Source organism: Electrona antarctica (assembly GCF_951216825.1).
Source record: "Electrona antarctica genome assembly, chromosome: 20".
NCBI lineage: Eukaryota > Metazoa > Chordata > Actinopteri > Myctophiformes > Myctophidae > Electrona > Electrona antarctica.
In genome coordinates this window covers 33,371,134-33,390,834 of record NC_136801.1, presented here as the reverse complement: position 1 = coordinate 33,390,834, position 19,701 = coordinate 33,371,134, and the positions used below count along the sequence as shown (strand labels likewise).

Genomic DNA, 19,701 nt, shown 5'->3' with positions numbered 1-19,701 from the left:
GGTCTGTAGATCGTTCCAAGCCCAGGGCCCAAAAAACGCAATGTTTTTTTTCCCTTCCTCAGATTTTGTGTCCTGACAGTGGCCCCAGACCCCACCCGCTGTCTCTCGGGACAGAGGCTGTCCTGGAAGACAATTCAGGTGGACCCCTGGGTGGGTTCCACTATGTCTTCGGGGGGTTGTGTGCTGCTTACAGCACTCTCCTGACAGACACATTTTTGATGGTTCTGTTTTGACTGAGCGTCCTTATTTAGTTGTTTGCTGTTATAGGTTAGGCATCTTCAATTCATATATTTTTGTAACCTTTTTATTTGTTTTTTGTGTAAATAAATGGATATACAGTTTTAAGTCCTTTGTCCTGTTTGTTTATGTTGCGACCTTTACACCCCTAGAAATAAGGGTCGTGGCCCGGGCGGCTAGTGTAGCGGTCCGGGCACCTATAGGCTGCTAAGCCAGCCTGAAGGTGTGCCACGGGTTCGACTCCCAATCTCGACGACCTTTGCCGCGTGTCACCCCACCATCTCTCTCCCCATTTCCTATCACCATACTGTACACTATCCAATAAAGGCAGAAAAAGTCCAAAAATATATCTTTAAAAAAAAGAAATAAGGGTCGTAACAGTGGGGGGAAATACATATCGATGTAAACGTGCACATATTGGTCGGTAATTTCATGAAACCTTCATACAAATGAAATAATGAATGAAAGCATAGATTTTCAGGCATTTTGACCATGAATGAAATGTCACAAAGGGAAAGGGGCTTAGCAGTGCATGTTCGCCAACCTTAATGCATGTTCGGACTAACGGGACTTCGGATCTATGGGCAGTTCCCTTCACTAATTGAAACCATGCTTTCGTTAATAATGTTAGTGTGCGTTCGCTGATTTGAAATCTATATAGCTAATTTGCCTCTTACATACCTATAATACTTTGACCAACAGGTAATATTTCTAAGGTATATATTATACATAGGTCTAACATCAACAAACATATAGCCTTTGAGATAGATATAACTTTAGATAGATAATAGATGTGTTACTGGATTGCTTTTAGTTTAATCTGGTAGAAAAAGTGAAAATTCATTGAATTTGTGCTTCTACGTCTTGGTGTCACGTCGACCCATGATGGACTTCTTAGTGTTTCTCTCAGGTTTCAAAAGCATTATATAACACTTTGGTCCAAACAGTGACACCAAAATTCCAAAGCTAGATGCTAAAATAGCAAAAACCTCCACTACATCTGCATATTTGCCTGGAGAGCTGATATATGCTGGGATGAAGGCTATCCACACGGCACAGAAGATCAACATGCTGAAGGTGATTAATTTGGCTTCATTGAAGTTGTCTGGAAGATTCCTTGCCATGAATGCTAGGAGGAAGCTCAGGAGTGCAAGTAAACCAATATAACCTAATAGCACTGCAAATCCAACTGTTGATCCCACATCACACTCATAGACTATCTTATCACTGTGGTATTGTGTGTTTTTATGAGGAGCTGGTGAGGCAGACACAAGCCAGGCTATGCAGATTGCTGCCTGGATGGAAGTAAGAGCCAGAACTGTTCCTCTCTGCTGCATAGCACCAAACCACTTCATAATGTCTGTAGCCCCAGGCTTGGAGGCCTTGAATACAGCTAAAACCACCATAGTCTTTACCAGGATACACGAGACACACAGCACAAAGCTGATCCCAAATGCTGCATGCCTCAGCTGACAAGTCCAGAGACTGGGGCGGCCAATGAACAGAAGTGAGCACAAAAAACAAAGTATGAGTGAAAACAAGAGAAGGAAGCTAAGTTCAGAGTTATTGGCGCGCACCATGGGTGTGCTTCGATGATAGATGAAGATTCCCAGTACAATGGCACAGATAAGTGTTCCCAGCAATGAGATGATTGTCAAGGAGATACCAAGAGCCTCATGGTAGGAGAGGAACTCCAGGCTCTTAGGAACACAGTGGTCACGCTGGGGACTGGACCAGAAGTCCTCTGGACAACTGGTACACTCTGTAGAGTCTAACAAAGATGACAAGGTTAAAGGGACAGACAAGTACAGTATTGTCCTAAAGATACTGTACATTACTACATGGTGTAAACCAACCAGTCTCATTGCTGATCTCTCCCTCAGAACAAGCAATGCAGTCAAAGCAGCAGATAGGTTCCCCTTTAATTCTGGCCACACGGGTTCCGGGGGAACAGCTCTCACTGCACACTGACCGAGGTGGCTACAGAGGAAATTAAGAATGATATATTTTTGTACAAACTGAATTACATTCACACTAGCTCAGCATTAGCTATAGAAAGCTGAAGTGACCTTTTTAGATTCAAAGTTCCAGAAGATTCTGTCTTCATCCAGGATGAGTTCTTCACCTGCAGAGACTAACTTCTTGACCACGCCTACATTGTGAACTTTTGTACTTCCGTCAGGGAGCCACACCCAGTTCATGACATCATAGATTGGTAAAGCATCACCATTCTCATCAAACGATACATGATCACCAAATGGTGTAGAGAAGTTTATCATCTCCAGGTAATATACAAGCTAGACATGGTGATGAGCAGAATTATGAAGAGCAAGTGACTATAAAAGTGTGTTTTGAGCAGCTGCTCAAAATATTACTTGCACAATGTACATAGACAAGGGAAATAGATTTTGATGTACAATTTGTACTTGAAATTATTCAGACACCACTGCATATCAGGTTTAAGGGTAATAATAACAACTGTCCACTGTGTGGAATAAACAACTAAAACTAACAATTTAATGGCTACTGCATGCTCATAATTATTCCACCCCATCATGACAAGTGTCTTTAGTAATCTTTTGTGTACACCCTTTGGCCTTTTTGCTGTTATGAACTGATCCAAATTGTATAGTCAGATTGGCCCAGACACCAGCCAATTTGAACCCAACTAGAAACATATGTAACATGTGAAATGAGTGACATTACACCTGCCATGGCTGTATTGTCCGCAAACCGGCACAGCTGTGCCCAATAAAAGGCCCTTTTCCTGGCACACAATGCAACATGTCATGGATGGCATGGGCCAGAGCATACACAGCCTTGTACACATTGTACTCTGGCCTGAGGTCAGATACATCCAAAAGTGCAGTTTCTGCTGTTGCTAGGCCCTCTTGTCCTGTACACACCCTTCCACCAGCATCCACCCACTCTGACGGAAGGGGGGGGAAATTACACTGAAATGTGCGCTCCCAAAACCGCCTCATCTGAAGAAATACAGTGAAAAACTAAAGCATAAATTCTCTAAAGCACAAAGCTTGTGAATGAACACAAAATTGCAACTTAACCCATTTAGGACTGAGGCCGATTCTAAAAAGGCCTTCTAAATCCTGAGCTACGTTTTCATCAAATATTAATTAAAAATGACAAAAAATATATATGTTGCTATATACTGTACATAGCAACAACTAACCCAAAGGGGTTTCCCTGTACAGTTACAAAAGGGGATCCCGTACATAATGGGTTTAAAAAATGAAACAAAAGACTCACTATGTTATTTTCATGGCTGTTGTCAAGGTCAGTGTCAGGATGTATTTTTAACAAGAAGTCCTTTAGACCTGGTATCTCTCCACGACGGATGGCAATGCCCAGGGTGCCTCCCAGGTACGGCATGAAGTCTAGAGTCAGGAGCTTAGGATATGTTGTCCAGCCCTCACTGGCCATCCATTGCAGACCTGTCACATTCTGCTTTACCACCTATACGGTATATAAATCAATGCTATTGAACACCCTTCATGTCTGTGTGTTGATTCACAAAATATTGAACAAATTAAAATGAAAAGTATTAAAAAGTGCCTCTGACAAAACCAGCTAACTCCATTGGACCCTCAAACTGTCTGTCTGTCTGTCTGTCTGTCTGTCTGTCTGTCTCCACCACCACCACCTCTCATGTAAGTATCTGACAATATACAGTATAAATTCACAGTACCAACTTTGATGAGGCAGTATTGCTTTGTTTTAAAAAATATAATGTTTTCTTAATTTATTGAAAAATTATATATAATACACATATTTATTTATATATATATATATATATATATATATATATATATTATTAGTGTGGTTGCCCAAAGAGCAACCAGATTATTGTTATTGTGACACTTTTTTTTCCCTCCGGAGTAATCGAATAATCGAACTTCCGCTGTGATTGGCCGGGTTTTGCATACCGTTAATTGGCTGTTGTTGGTTACGTAACCAATCTATGTTTTACAATTGTTTATAACTATAGTCTGGTTGCCCTTTGGGCCCTTTGGGCAAACAGACTATTCCGGAGTAATCTAACTTCCGCTGTGATTGGCCGAGCTTTGCATAACGTTTTTAGTAGCTAATTGGCTGTTGTTGGTTACGTAACCAATCTATGTTTTACCATTGTTTATAAAGACATGAATTCCCTTGAGGGGCAGAAGACTTAGCACATAACTTACCCTGTAGGATTAATAAAGGTCTACATTACGTGGTAAATGCGTCGGCTTGGAGTTGTTATTGGTGACTCCTGTAGGACTACACCGTACAATGCAATCAGTGGCTTAGAATCAATAACCTTGTATGAAAAGGTATTAAATACACCTGTCCAAAATGTAATTTTAATGGCCCTTTTGTCCATAACAAAACGTGACATTGTAATTGGCTGACAATATTAGTGGGAGGGGCCTATGTAAGCGACTGCGGCAACCACACTTTTTCAATTTCAATTTTTAAAAATCTGCGACCTTAGTTATTATTATTATTATTATTATTTTAATTTATTTAGAAAGTGGTTAAATTGCTTTCCCACAACCTCCTCCATGAGATGAACCATATTGACCCCATGTTCAAATGCAATGACCACACGAGCTGTGGATGTCTTCATCACAGTGACAATCCTCTGAAGTTCAGCTGGGTCGTGGTCCCAGGGCAGAACCTCCACGTACGCCAGACAACCAAAACCAGACTGGGCCAGGTCAGACTGGAATGACTGGGCAGCATTTCGGCCATAGGCATCATTACTAAATAGCAGTCCTGCCCAGGTCCACCCAAAACGCTTCATAATTTGGAGCATAGCTTGGACCTGATGGATGAAGAATGGTGGGATAAGACCTGCTTAGTTTGATTATGCACATACTGTAGTGTAAAATCAGTGAATCTCCTGCGTATAACCCACATTCATTTTCTTTTGATGCTGACCCTAAACCTAACCCTTCAGCTCCAGCAGTACTGTATTATACACAAAGAAATGAGAGGCGATATGCAATATCAATAAAGGGAAGTGATGTGTACTACTTGATACCAACAGATGTTTTGTCTGTAGAAGTTCACCTGGAAGTCATCACTTGGGATTGTTCTAAAGAAAGATGGGAACTTATTCCGGTCACTCAGACAGGAGCACGTGGAATAGTAACTTACCTGAAAATACACAAAATATATATTCTGTAATATACCTATACGGTACTATAATTATTTATTACTCGGATAATGTCATGTTTGCATGATTGGATTTATAACAGAAATGAAATGATATACTTTATCAGTATTCCAATATTAGGGCCACATTAAGTGAAGATGGGGGCCGCATGTGGCCCCCGGGCCGCCAGTTGCCCATGTATGCCTTACATAATTTCCCCCTAACAAGCAGAGCACGTTAGTGGACCAGAGCAGGGTGAAACTCTACACTCACTTTCCCTGCTCAATCCCACGCTAAAATGCTCAACATCGCGCACCACCACTCAGCTTGATTTCCCTCCGCTCGGTTCACATTTTCAATCACAAAAAAAAAAGGGAAAAAGAAGGGACTGCATTGTGTGCATTGTGCCTTTGCAATGCATATTGCCACGCAGTGATATCACCATCGCTACACAAGGCTAAAACACACACACCATGCAAGGTTTGTTAAAACTTGCATGGTGTGTTGTTAACCCCTATCAATCACTAGGTTATACTCTGTTACGAAAAAACAAAAACATTATCCTTTTTCATAAGACAACGCAATAACATAATAATAATAATAATATATGATTTATATAGCGCTTCAAGGTATCCAAAGTCGCTTTACAGAACAGAAGTAAAAACAAATGTATTAGAAAACTAGTTAAAAGGTTAAAAGGTTACATTGTATAACAATATACAATGTGGCAATCTACTGCCCCTCATGCTCCATTCAAAGTCTGCCAGCTCCACTTACATGCTCTGTAACAAGTAAATATTGTTTTCTTTATCAGGCTGTAGAAAGGCTACACTGTTTATCATTATATTAGATTTGTAAATAAACTAAAATAGCCAAAAAGAATAGCCAATTAAAATGGTGATGGTGAAAGAAGAAAACTTACCAAGGACACTCTGTACAAACCTAATACACTAGAGATGGCAATTGAATGTGTTGAGGAAGAGCCACCCACTATTCCAAGCACTGGAGGGGAGCCAACACAGCTCTCATTCAGTTGAAATTGTTCTTCTCTCCCACTGATCAATGACAAAGCTGAACGGAATGCTACTCCAAGTGTGAAACAATTATCATAGAGACTGTATCCCAGAGTCACGTTGGGTAGCAGGCTGGGGTTTCTGTTGATCTCAGTAATGGCAAAAGCCATGGTCTGGGCCATTCTGAACCCGGGAATGTTTAATCTAACAGACAAAGTTCCACAGTAACCTTGACAATTTGTCTTTGTAAAACTACATCAAATAATCCTATGATGCTATAGGCCTATATTAAAACAATGTTCTCTTGCTTGCTTTTTTATGTGTGATACTCACCCATAGCAAATGGGATCCTGTTGCTTGGAGGTGAAAGACAGCTCAGGGAAGGCAGAGGAGGAATGGATTTTAAACAAGCCACCCAGAATAAAGTCCCCAGCCTTGTAAATTCTGTTGAATTTAAACTGTTCCTGTAACTCACAAGAAGAGGAAGGAGAGGAAGACAAAGGAGAGAATGAAGAGAACAACATCAAGCACAAGTACACATATGGAATCAGTTGTATAACTACAGAAGCGTTCATGACTGCACCTCCTCTCCTCCTCTGCACACTTTGTCCTGTTGCTCATTTTTATACACAGTGTTAGGCCATCCCCTGAGCCAACATATGCCATAACATAATCGATCACACCTTCAACACACATCAACACCCTAGCAAGGCAGAGGCCGAAGAAGAGGCAGGGCTTAACATACGTCAACAATGCTTTCATATCAAAGTCCTGTTATGTCAAATCAAATCAAATCAAATCAAAGCAGATCAAATGAATTCATATAGCACATTTAAAAACAATTCTCATTGTACCAAGTGCTTCAACATATCAAAAAGAGCAATAGGCTACAGTACAATACAACACAGTAAAATACAATGCAGAAATATAATATAAGACAGTCAATGAAACAACAGGCAATTAAAGCAAAAGAATATAAAATATAAAAGTGCAGGATCATGAGGGGGATTCAAAGGCTTGTGAATATAAAAAGGTTTTAAGTCGTGATTTAAAAGACTCAACGGAGGGAGCAGTCCTAACAGTAAGAGGAACAGATAAAGCAGACGTTAAGAAATGAAATTAAATGAAATTAAATGAAAAATTAAATGATTACTATATTTACCCAGGGTATCTGGGCTAAGCTCAGACCAGGGACATTAAAAAACTGTGCAGAAAGGCCGAACGTAAATGGAACAAAGATAAACTGGTGTCGTCCCATAATAACCTCAGAGAGCTGATGCAGAAATATAAATCAGCCGTTAAGACTGCGAGAAGTGAGCATTTCTCTAAACTAATTGCCTCTCACTCACATAACACCCGGATAATGTTGCAAGCCATTCAATCAGTCATTAACCCACCCCCCAGTCAATCCCTCCTCAGAAATGTGTAAAGCGTTCCTCCAACATTTTGTTGCCAAAATAGAGGGAATTAGACAGCAGTTGCCTGTGATACTGTCGGCCCCGTGCGCCTGTCCAGTACCACCCTCCCAACACACCTCTTTCAACCCTATCACTTTAGAAACTCTCACTAAAATTGTCTCTCACATGAAATCATCATCATGCACCCTAGATAAAATTCCCACCACCTTCTTGAAGGAGAACTTGCTGACGGTTGCCCCTAATATTATCTCCATTATCAACTGTTCTCTGTCCACCGGCATATTTCCATCCAACTTTAAAAAGGCCTTAGTCCAACCTCTTTTAAAGAAAACATCATTGGACCCCCTAGTTTTAAGCAATTTTAGGCCCATCTCTAAATTACCATTTTTATCGAAAATTTTAGAAAAAACTGTGTCCAATCAACTGATTACTTTTATGAATCTTAACTCCACCTTTGAGACATTCCAGTCTGGTTTTAGGGCTTTACACAGCACAGAAACTGCACTTTTAAAAGTCAATAATGATCTCCTTGTAAACGCAGATTCTGGTGACTGCTCAATTTTATTTCTTTTAGACCTCAGCTGTGCGTTTGACACAGTTGACCACAATATTTTAATTTAACGTCTCAGAAACCTGGTCGGCATAAACAACACTGCACTTGAGTGGTTCCGATCTTACTTAACAGATAGGAGTTTCTCCGTAGCAATTGGAGAGGCCTCCTCTTCTCAGGCCCTGTTTAAATGTGGCGTCCCACAGGGATCGATTCTGGGTCCTATACTTTTTACTATTTATATGTTGCCAATTGGCAACATCATTAGGAGTCATGGCATCCAATTCCATAGTTATGCCGACGATACGCAATTGTACATCCCACTAAAACCTGGTTGCGAACGCAGTGAGCATTTACTATGAGACCCAGCAGATCACGTCTGTGTGTCTGTGTGTCTGTGTGTACACACACAAAACTTAACTTAAAAAAAACTTAACTTAAAAAAAAAATTAACTTAAAAAAAAAAATTAAAAAGGAAAAACACGCACGCACACACACAAAACTTAACTTAAAAAAAACTTAACTTAAACAAAAACTTAACTTAAAAAAAAAAACTTAAAAAGGAAAAACACGCACGCACACACACAAAACTTAACTTAAAAAAAACTTCTTAAAAAGGAAAAACACGCACGCACACACACACACACAAAACTTAACTTAAAAAAACTTAACTTAAAAAAATAACTTTAAAAGGAAAAACTTTAAAAAAAACTTAACTTAAAAAAAACCTAACTTAAAAAAAATCTTAAACACAAAAAAAGAGAACTTAAAAAAAACCTTAAAAAAATTACGTAATTGATTCTAATTGTTGTTTTTGCAATTTACGAGCTGCGTTCGCTTCCCGCGTTCGCGCGTCTTACTTGTATTACCGGAAATGTACACCGGCTACTTACATGTCTCTCTGACATAAAAAATTGGATGTCGCAAAATTTCCTTATACTGAATGACTCTAAATCAGAAGTTATCATTTTCGGTCCTCCACACTCCACCCTCCCATTCCACTCTGAACTCGGCACTTTATCTGCAAACATTACACAATCAGCCCGCAACCTGGGTGTTTTCTTTGACCCTGACATCTCCTTTAACACCCAAGTTACCAAAGTTGTCCAGTCCTGCTACTACCAGATTAGGAACATTGCTAAAATTAAATCATTTTTGTCACATGCAGACCTAGAAACAGTTATACACTCCTTAATTTCTTCACGGCTAGATTATTGTAACTCTGTTTATTCCGGCATGAGCAAAAAAAACATAGCACGTCTCCAGATGGTGCAAAACTCTGCGGCACGCCAACTCACCAACACACGTAAACGTGAGCATATCACGCCAATCCTGGCTACCCTACATTGGCTCCCTGTGAGCTACAGAATCGATTTTAAGGTTTTATTGATCACTTTCAAAGCCCTACATGGAATAGCCCCCAGCTACATCACAGACTTGCTAAGACCCCACAGGCCGGTGCGCAGCCTCAGATCTGCAGATAGGGCCCTTCTAGTTCCACCTATAACCCATCTTGTCACCTGAGGTGACCGGTCTTTTGCGGCCCGTGCTCCATCGCTCTGGAATGCCCTCCCCTTGGCCCTTAGGCAAGCGGAGACAGTGCCCGCTTTTAAACAGCTTTTAAAAACACACCTGTATGTCAAGTGTTTTTCCTAATTTCAGTCTTATATGTATGTGTGTAGGTGTATGTAGACCTGTGCGTGTGTATGGGTGTATGTATGTAAGTATGTACATGTGTATATAGATGTACTGTAGGTGTGTATGTATGTATATGTATATGTGGAGATATGCATATATGGAGGTGTGTATGTATATTTTTCATTTATTTACCTTTCTTTCTTTCTGTGATTTGTTTTGATCTGATGTTATGCTTTATTAATTCTGATGTTCTTGATTGTTCTTTATGATTGTTGTTTTTTAATCCTGTCTGTAAAGCACTTTGTAACTTTTTGTTTGGAAAGGTGCTATATAAATAAAATGCATTCATTCATTCATTCATATGCCCTTTATGCTAATTGCAGCCACATCCTTTCAGATGCGGTGGGTGTGTCTTGCTTGATTTCCCTCATTGCAATAGAGCTTGCCCATATGCTGTTGTATATAATACGCTTACTTGATGTTTTGTACTCATACCTGACAAAGACCCGTAAGGGTCGAAACGTTGTACTAAATAAAAAAATCACACCCGTGTGAACTGAGTGGTGTAAGGTCTTAGCCTGTCTGACGTAATGAAATCATGTCTGACGTAATGAAATCACACCCGGGTGAACAGGGTGAACATAGCAACCATGCTCATTTTTTCTGCACAAACAAAGCCAGTTGTATGAAATCACACCCGGGTGAACAGGGTGAACATAGCAACCATGCTAATTTTTTCTGCACAACAAAGCCAGTTGTAGGAGTGGTTTACACCACTCAAAAATCCTGGGAGCAGAGACACAGTGTGCGGACAACCCTTCCTTTTCTAATCAGAAACCAGCCAATCAGAATCAAGTATTGGGACTAACCGCTTTAGAGAATGTATTCTATACCGGACCGGCAGCCAGTGCAGAGAGGACAGGTCTCCTCCTCCTGGTGCCGTCAGGGGACTGGCCGCCGCATTCTGCACCAGTTGGAGACGGGACAAGGATGACTGGCTAATCCCAGTGTAAAGGGCATTGCAATAATGTAACCGGGATGATTTTATACGTGAGGTGGGGGGCTCAGAGTGCGTCCACTAAGGAAAGTAGGCTTTCTAATAACACAACCCGCCTTTGTATTGGTTAGTAGGTAAAACGTTCTTTATATTTCCGCAACAGAGGAGAGGCTGGTCTGCATTTCATGCGAAGAAGGAAGACAACAGTCCCATAGCATTAATGCAATGGAAGCAAAGTGCATTAGGGCTATGGACCAGAGCTAGATGGTTGTCACAGTGTGTTGTCTGCCCTGTTGTATAACTGTTTACTGTTTTTGAGTGTTGCTCAAAAAAGCCTATGCGTTGCCCTTGGTGTCTGTGAGTTTGAGACCTCTGTGACAGAATAAACCCCTACTCAGGAGGAATTCTGCAGTGTCAATCAGTCAATCAATCAATCAATCAATCAATCAATCAAGCAATCAATCAATCAGATACACATGACTTCAAAGATTAATAAACATATTTGATCCAGACAGTTGATCAACTGTCCTCTGTTCTCTATCGTATCGAGACTATCTCTCCACCCAACATATTTCATATGTATGGGGAATGACCCCACCTCACTCGTGACGTGGATATCTCTTTAAGACACACCAGTTGTACTGGCACGCACGGGTATATAAGGCCCAGGTGTGCGTGATTACACTGATTTTTTTATCTCTACCGAGCAGTCCAAGACGTGGTCTCCTCGACAGAAGTGCAGAGCAAGTTATCAACAGTAACTGCATTTTTTAGACATTTTGAAAAGCAACTACTCACGAGTTCTGGCAGCCGGATTAAATCTACTGCAGGATGCAGGTTAGAGAGCTGGCGTGGTTCGCCCCTCTCGGGATTGCTGTCACACAGCTCGTTTGTAGGTATGTAGAACAAACAAATGAAGGAATCCGACGGCCATATAACACACTATACAGGGGTATTGCTGGCGGGGCGCCAGTTTACGCTCCTGTGGTGTAGCCTGTCTGTCGACCTGTGTGCAGGGACACAGACAGGACCAGTGGCCCGGTAACCCTTAAAGGCAGCGGAATAATAGCACTATACGGTTGTATCACTGGCGTGGCGTCAGTTAACGCATCCGTGCTGCATATTCCGTGGGCTGGAGTGGACCTGCGATTGGCGCAGCGAAACAACAGCCCTGCCAGGCTTAGCATTTAACACAGCACTCTATACACTGTATCCTATATTACAATTGAAAACATGTCCCCAAAAGCACGCACAGGAACAAAAGGCACCAGCTACTACGTCACTGACACGCTGCAACACGCTGCAACACACACTGCAACAACACACTAACACGACACAGTCTTACCCTCCGCGTCGATCCACGGCTATCTCCTCATGTCGCGCCGCACGCCCACAATCAACAACACCCGCGTAAAAACTGTCATTGCACTGCCACTACAGCCGCCTCCCGTCCACACTCACAAACAACATCAATATCAATAATAAACACAAACACGCCACAAGCACCGACACCCCCGCCTAATTTGTTGCCAGGTCTATGAAAACAAGCCCAGAAAAAATGCCATTCAACACGCTACTTACAACTCGCTTACAATTCGCGGACCTGGCAACACTGCTTCCTGTTTTCCCATTGGCTACGGTTGCTACAACACGCATTTGCACTGCATCTTGGGAGCAACACAGCTTAATGTAGGGGTCACCGATTGCTGTGCTACATCCCCCTCATGTTCTCACCACCCAGTTCGGCTACACCACACACACTCACCTACACAATTCTCCACATGCAACACAGGGCCCTTATTGGCTAGCCCCCTCACATGGCGATCCCCACGCAACAAAACACAGCCAGCCACACACACACACACCCACCCACACACACACACAACGCCCACGTTCGGAAATATCGCACTGAGCGCACTGTGCAAACCTGGCGTGGTACAAGCGGGACAAACCGACGCGCAAATATCGACACGAACAACAACAACAACACTACACGCACACGCGCGCGCTGCAACAACACACAGCTACGTACAGTGTGTGTGTGTGTGTGTGTGTGCGTGCGTGCGTGCGCGGGGGGGAATTTGGATCGCCTCGCGATGCAGCGAAAATGCCACTACACTACACAGGGCTCGACAGTGCGACTAGGTACTCGCATTTGCGCCTTACAACATCACCGTGCGAGTTGTAACATTCACTTTGTACCACCGGTGCGACTACACAATCCGAACTTTAAAGCTACAACTTGCGCAGTTTACATCCACAAGAATGTGTCACTCTCTCGGTTCTGCACCGCTGCTGGAGAAGTATAGCACTGTCGCAGGCAGCGCAACTAATCCCCCCCCCCCCCACACACACCCCAGAGACGGAGGAGAGAGAAGAGAGCGAGAGAGACAGAGAGCACACACGTGAGTCCTGCAAATTATATTGACCCAATATTAATTTGTACAACCTAGCAAAGCATAAGATATCATGCTTTGGAGAATAGGCTGGTCTCTCTTTTTACAAGACATAAGCCATTGCATACAGCTTCTCAACCTTTTACATTTCAAGGACCCCCATAACTCTGAGAGTAAAACCAAATGGACCCATAAGAGTCCCATTTGATTCCATTTGTACAGTATCACAGTTAAACGTTATAACAGAGTCCATTTGGTTCCATTTGTACACTCTCAGAGTTACAGACCTGTAGGGTCCACTTGGTTCCATTTGTACACTCTCAGAGTTACATACCTATAATGGGTCCATTTGGAACCCCCTCACGGAACCATGAGGGTCCCTGGATCACACCTTTGACAGCCACTGCTTTAAATCTATACATAACTAATATGGAGCATATTTGATCCATTTATTGTTATGGATAAGAACAACAACACTACACGCGCGCGCGCGCGCACGCGCTGCAACACAAAACAGCTGCACAAAACGCGTGTCACTGTGGACTTCTGTATCTGTGGACTTCTGTATCGCAACGCGGGGCAACGCTACTCTGGGATGAGCGGGCCGAAGGCCCGCGAAATTCTAGTAGTATACATAGGCGTATTGTCGCTGGGGCTACTTCCGCGTCTGTAGGGCTGTGTTTTTTGCTTCGCCTCGTGAGAGTGAGCTCCCTGGGGTGTATTGCGGCAAAAACCGTTCACGCACTCCGGTGTAGACTGCGTGGTAGAACCCGTGCGGACGGGGAAGCCACGGAGCAAGCTTACCCTCCGAATTGAGCAAAATAAAAAAGTCCACACTAACAGTGTGGATGACTGACACGCAGGGAATCCCGTGTGATGTCACGGAGCAAGCTGTCAGCGCACCGTACTGTCGTATTGCTGACGGGCGTCAGCTCACGCGACGGTGGTGGTTCTGTCATAGACAGGACGAGCTGAATGCCAACTAACGCATGCAGCGGAGTGCGCCGCGGCTGTCTCGCTGACACAGCGGGGCAGCCGCATACATTCATTCCACAACAAACAAAGTCTGGTCTCCAGTGCTGTGCAGGTAATCCAGTGGGTGACATCCCTGTGACATCACGGTGATATATCGTAGGCCGTAGGGTAATTGTTGCCTGGAAAGTGGACTCATAAATCCCCGTTCTAAGCATGGGCCAAACAGTGGAAATCTGCATACGTATATACACTATATAATGCAAAAAGTTTGGAGCAGAGTGTTGTCTCCAACTCAAACACTCTGTGCCTCAGCGCAGCTGTGGAGTTCAGGTGCGACCTCCTCCAGAGAAAGAGATAGAGAGAGATTATAGAAGCTCTGCTGGCTGTTGTTTATTTATTTGGTTATTCGGAAAGATCCCCATTAGCTGATGCCATGGCAGTCAGCTAGTCTTTTGGGATCCACACGAAACATGTTACAAATTGCAACAAAACAAAACAAAACAACAACACATGAATATCAATATGTGACTGAGAGACAGCAGTGTAAACTGTGACCCTCACTTCTCAAGCACATTACTATACTCCCCGTTTTTGAGCATGTCCAAACAGTTGAATGTGTATTTATTTAATATAATATATTAAAATAATAGTGTATATAGGTATTAAATGAAATGGAAACAGCAGGGGTTTCTCTTGGGCTGCGTGGGGCACATATGCCCACAGAGGTTGGCCATGACCAGTGGGTGACCTGTGGGGCCCCGGTCATGCCATAGCAGCTCACGAAGATCCCGCCTCCTGTATGAATTCTTCATCTTGCCAGTTGAGGCTAGGAGGCAATGGGTGCCTGTTGTTTGAGGCAAAAAGTTAGCTGTTTACACTTCAGGCCAACAGACTAAACGTCCCAGGGGGGCAGAGCTGGATGAGCCAAGCTCAGGCTATGGCTCCACCTCTTTTCCTGCCCGGTCTGGTGTAGACAGGTCTGTACAGATGGATTTTTGGAAGTTTACTGTGAGGACTACTTACGAGTATTGGACCCTATTCATCCACTGCACTTTTGCAGTTCAGAGAGCTGGCGCTGAGTCGTCCCTCTCGGGGTTCGATCGTGGCTCGTTCGTAGTTAAAACCAAATCCCTTGGGATCAGAGCAGACAGTCCATTCAAACACCACACGAGCGTATGGCTGCCGTGGCAGCCAGCTTCCGCGTTCAGGTTTAGTAGCGCACTATACGGCGTCTGGCTGACTGTGTCAGTCGACGCGACCGTGGTGTAGTTCTGTCTGTGGAACTTGGTTCAGTGACACAGACAGGACGTGCTGAGTCTGCCAGGAGCAAGCCCTGAAATCACAGCCCTTTGCACACTACTGTATATACGGCGTATCGCTGACTGTGTCAGCTCACGCGTCCGTGATGTAGTTTCGCCAATTTCGGTAACTCAGCGGAGTGTGCCGCGGCTGTCGGGTGGAGTACACTGTACGGTGTTTCACGGCAAGGCCGTTCACGCACCTATAGGTGTAAACTTGCATGGTATAATCCGGTTACCGGTTCGAAACCACAAAGTAAGCTCCTTCTCATCCCGAGAATGCACTATGGCTATCTAGGCGCAGCCAGTCAACACAGGCCTATCTTGTCACTGCTTCAGCACCGGCTTATATGCGGCGCTTATGTGACCATAAGGGCCCGGACCTTTAGGAGCTGCAGCTACTGGCTTCCAGGCTCCCCAGGCAGCAGCAGCGGGCAATGCTATTGCCCTTTGATGAGGCACCATCTGTGGCGGCCCCAATCCAAGCTGCGATAGGAGGACCAAGCTCCCCTAATGACGCTGCCTATTGAGCCGTCGGCCATGTTTGGCCAAAAGGCCAGTGCTTTGCTACAGCATCCTAAGGAGGCTGTGGAGGTGTACAGGATGTGCACCTCCACAAGCAGCCGTGAGCAGCTTGCCTCGGTTGCCCTCAGGCTGTGCAACCCCAGTCAGGTTTGGCAGTTCCAGGGACCTACGTGACCGGTTACAGGCCAACCGGTGGGGTATGGCTAAAATGTGCTCGGCGGGCTAAGCCCATCCCTCAGTTTTTTATTTTTATTTAACCTTTATTTAACCAGTAAAATCACATTGAGACCAAAGTCTCTTTTACAAGTACGCACTGGCCAAGAGAAGAGGCAAATAAATGTTACACAGCTCTGCCAGTAACAACAAATACAGGACATGACAAGACAAACATATGACATCCGTAATACCAAAAACCTAGAGAGAGTCTAAATAGCTAACCACTAAACCAAGTACAGACTAAAAGAGACTAATAAGAACAATACATCAAGAAACTACTAAGCTAATATAAAACTAAGAACACCGCAAATTGCTACTCATCAAAGCAGGAGCAATGGCTGGAGAGTATGCCAAAGGCAAGCCTCTTAAAAGTCACTAGGGGGATCAAGGAAGCCAATTTTAATCGGGTCTGTAGATCGTTCCAAGCCCAGGGCCCAAAACGCCTCAGATTTTGTGTCCTGACAGTTAAGGCACCAGACCCCACCCGCTGTCTCTCGGGACAGCGGCTGTCCTGAAAGACAATTCAGGTGGACCCCTGGGTGGGTTCCACTATGTCTTCGGGGGGTCGTGTGCTGCTTACAGCACTCTCCTGGCAAGGAAGGGCTGAGGGTCTGGCAAGCCATCCTCCAAGACGACTGGCTTGCCATGCTCGACCGGGGATGTTTATACTCAGATCCCGGGTCTGACACACTGACGCACTGACCGGCTTGTCTTAGACGACGGAACCTTTGAGTCCCGTATCCTCCCATTCGGCATATGTCTAGCCCCCCGATTGGACGCAGTCCTTGGCGGGAGGGCCTTTGCATCCTAAATTGGATAACTGAATGGTGTGTGCTCGCTCAGAGGTGCAGTGCCACAACAATGTGGCCAGGCACCTGCAGCACTTTGGGCACCTAGGCCGGCACCTCGACAAGAGGCCTTGCAGGCGTCAACTCTCACAGTCCGCAGTGCTCCTCGGCATGTGTTAGAGGGCAAAGCAGGGACTCGGTCCCTTGCTCTAGTGAGTCGGGCCACCCTCAGGCTGTGCCTCCGCCCCTTAGGGCCGAGGGCAGTCACGGTGCACTTTGTGTCTCCGGCTCTTCTGAACATGCGGCCAGTGCATTATCTGTCATTCACAGTCATGCACTACGCGGGCGTATCGTTGACAGCGTCAGTTTACACGTTCCACGTTGTTCCAGCGAATAATTCTGTCTGTTCACACAGCAGAATGTGACTGTCAGGGGTGAGCAGAACCACCATAAGGTTGTATTACGGCATGGCCGTTTAAACACCTGGGTGTAATTATGTGTGTTGGAGACTGGTTACCGAAGCCACGGAGTGAGCTCCCTCCTCATCCAGAGGTATTCGTGTGGCTAGGCCAGGGATCTGGAAACAGGGCGGGCCACCGTCCCACACAAGGGCGACAAAATAGTCACCCAGTCGGTCCTCATACCGTTCATCCCTCACACAATAGGCCAGCAGTCCCTCCTCGGGGGGTGGTACTGTCTGCCTTACGGCATGAGCCAATTCAGCCCGTGGAGACTTGGGCTGCAATGGCTTCTCACAGGACAGCATTCTTGCCGTTAGCGGCCACAAGAATGTCCCTGTCAGTGAGGGGTGCTGCCGCTTCCTACATGGCAATGCTTAGGTGTCGTCGGCACCAATCCCTGCATTTTGCCCTAGGGCCTGATCGGAGTGTGAGCCATCCAGTCTGATTGATTTTCACCCTTCCCACCCTCCTAAGCAGGGTGGTGAAGCAGGGCCTTCCTCAGTGTTCTTCTCAGGGCCTTAAATGGGCCTAACTGTCTTAGGCAGATAGTCTCCAAGACTGGACTTCACTCATTGGCTTGTGAAACAATCCAGCAGGCATATAGGTGGGCAGGCAGGCCAGCACCAACAGGAACAACATTCTCACTGTGTGTGTGCTTAGCTCCGCAGCATAAACGCGATGGGAACTATGCACAAAAACGAAGGCCATCCACTTTTTACTTGTAAAACTGTGATGCGACAATAAGGATCATTCTGGTTCTGAGAACAGGGCTTCAACAGTCAGCTGACCGAGTGTTCGGAAGGCTGACTTGAGCGGGAGTGCAGGCCCTGCAGACTGCAGTAACCTCGTTACAAAGAAAAGAAGAGCATTTCCTGAAGGGTGCCCTGAGGCTCAGAGGGGCTCAGGTTAGGGACCCAATCAGGCCCATCTGGGGTTAGCCCTGGAGGCTCTACGACCTTTAGTCAGTGAACCTGACATGCTCAAGACAGCAGCCTTGTCGGCGTCACATCTGCAAGGAGAAATGGGGGAGATGCGAGCTCTGTCAATCCATATTGAGCTCTGCAGGCCTATGCCGGATGATGGTATAGTCTTATGCCCCAAACCGGCCTTTCTCCCCAATGTTTTCAAAAGGGCACGTCTCAATCAGGTGGTTGAGCTCTGCCCTACCGTCGTCATACAGACAGTCGACGTACAGAGATGGAGTCGGTCCCCACTCTGCCCTATTGGAGCACTAGAGTCGGACGTCAGGGCCACACAAGGCCCACAGAATAACGGACCAGCTCTTTGAGTGCTTCAAGTGAGAGTGCATGGATCACAGAGGTTATCCAGCACCCAAACAGGCAGGAGTACCAGTGCCGCCTGGAGGGCAGGCACACTCCACCTGGGGACGCTGCGGAAAGGTGCGTCTCTGACAGAGATCTGCACAGCGGCGACATAGTCTACTCCGTCTACATTCACCCGGTTATACCGGCTGAACATGCAGCATTCGCTCCCTTCGGGGAGTTGGTCTCGCATGCTACTCAGCGGTGGTTGTCATTGTCACCTTCACCAGTCAAGCCAGCCTTGCGTCTGGTGGGCTGGCTTGGGCGGCCCTTCACCCCTGTGGTCTCTGGCCTTAGTGTCTTGCGGGGCCGGGCTCTGGGTGGCGTCTAGCGCCTGAGCATTTGGCGGCAGATGGCGTCTGGCTGTCCGGCCGTTCCAGGGGTTGTAAATACATTACATTGAACATACATGATAAATAATTCAAAATTCAGTATGTGCTGGGTCGGAGCCCACTGGTGTTGTCTTCGGGGTTCTGGGACTGCTTCACTTCCTCACGAGGTGTCTTACAGAGTTCCCCATACATATGAAATATGTTGGGTGGAGAGATAGTCTCGATACGATAGAGAACGTTTGGTTACGATGTAACCTTTGTTCTCTGATTGAAGAGACTATCTCTCCACCTTGATGTCGCTCAGAAGCGGTGTCGATCAAGTAAACCAGTGTAATCACGCACACCTGGGCCTTATATACCTGTGCGTGCCAGTACAA

General features: G+C 45.0%; 1 protein-coding gene across 1 annotated transcript; it reads right to left on the bottom strand.

Annotated features, from left to right (window-relative positions):
• Positions 1–1,094: 1,094 nt before the first annotated feature.
• Positions 1,095–17,975, bottom strand: LOC306913265 (extracellular calcium-sensing receptor-like; the record flags this gene model as incomplete). The annotated part of the gene is made up of 10 exons (XM_079489856.1): positions 1,095–2,008; positions 2,094–2,217; positions 2,307–2,534; positions 2,946–3,221; positions 3,505–3,711; positions 4,793–5,062; positions 5,311–5,397; positions 6,318–6,612; positions 10,908–10,978; positions 17,727–17,975. The coding sequence occupies 10 exons, from the start codon at positions 17,973–17,975 to the stop codon at positions 1,095–1,097; spliced, it is 2,721 nt and encodes a 906-aa protein (XP_079345982.1).
• Between the last annotated feature and the right edge of the window lie 1,726 nt (positions 17,976–19,701).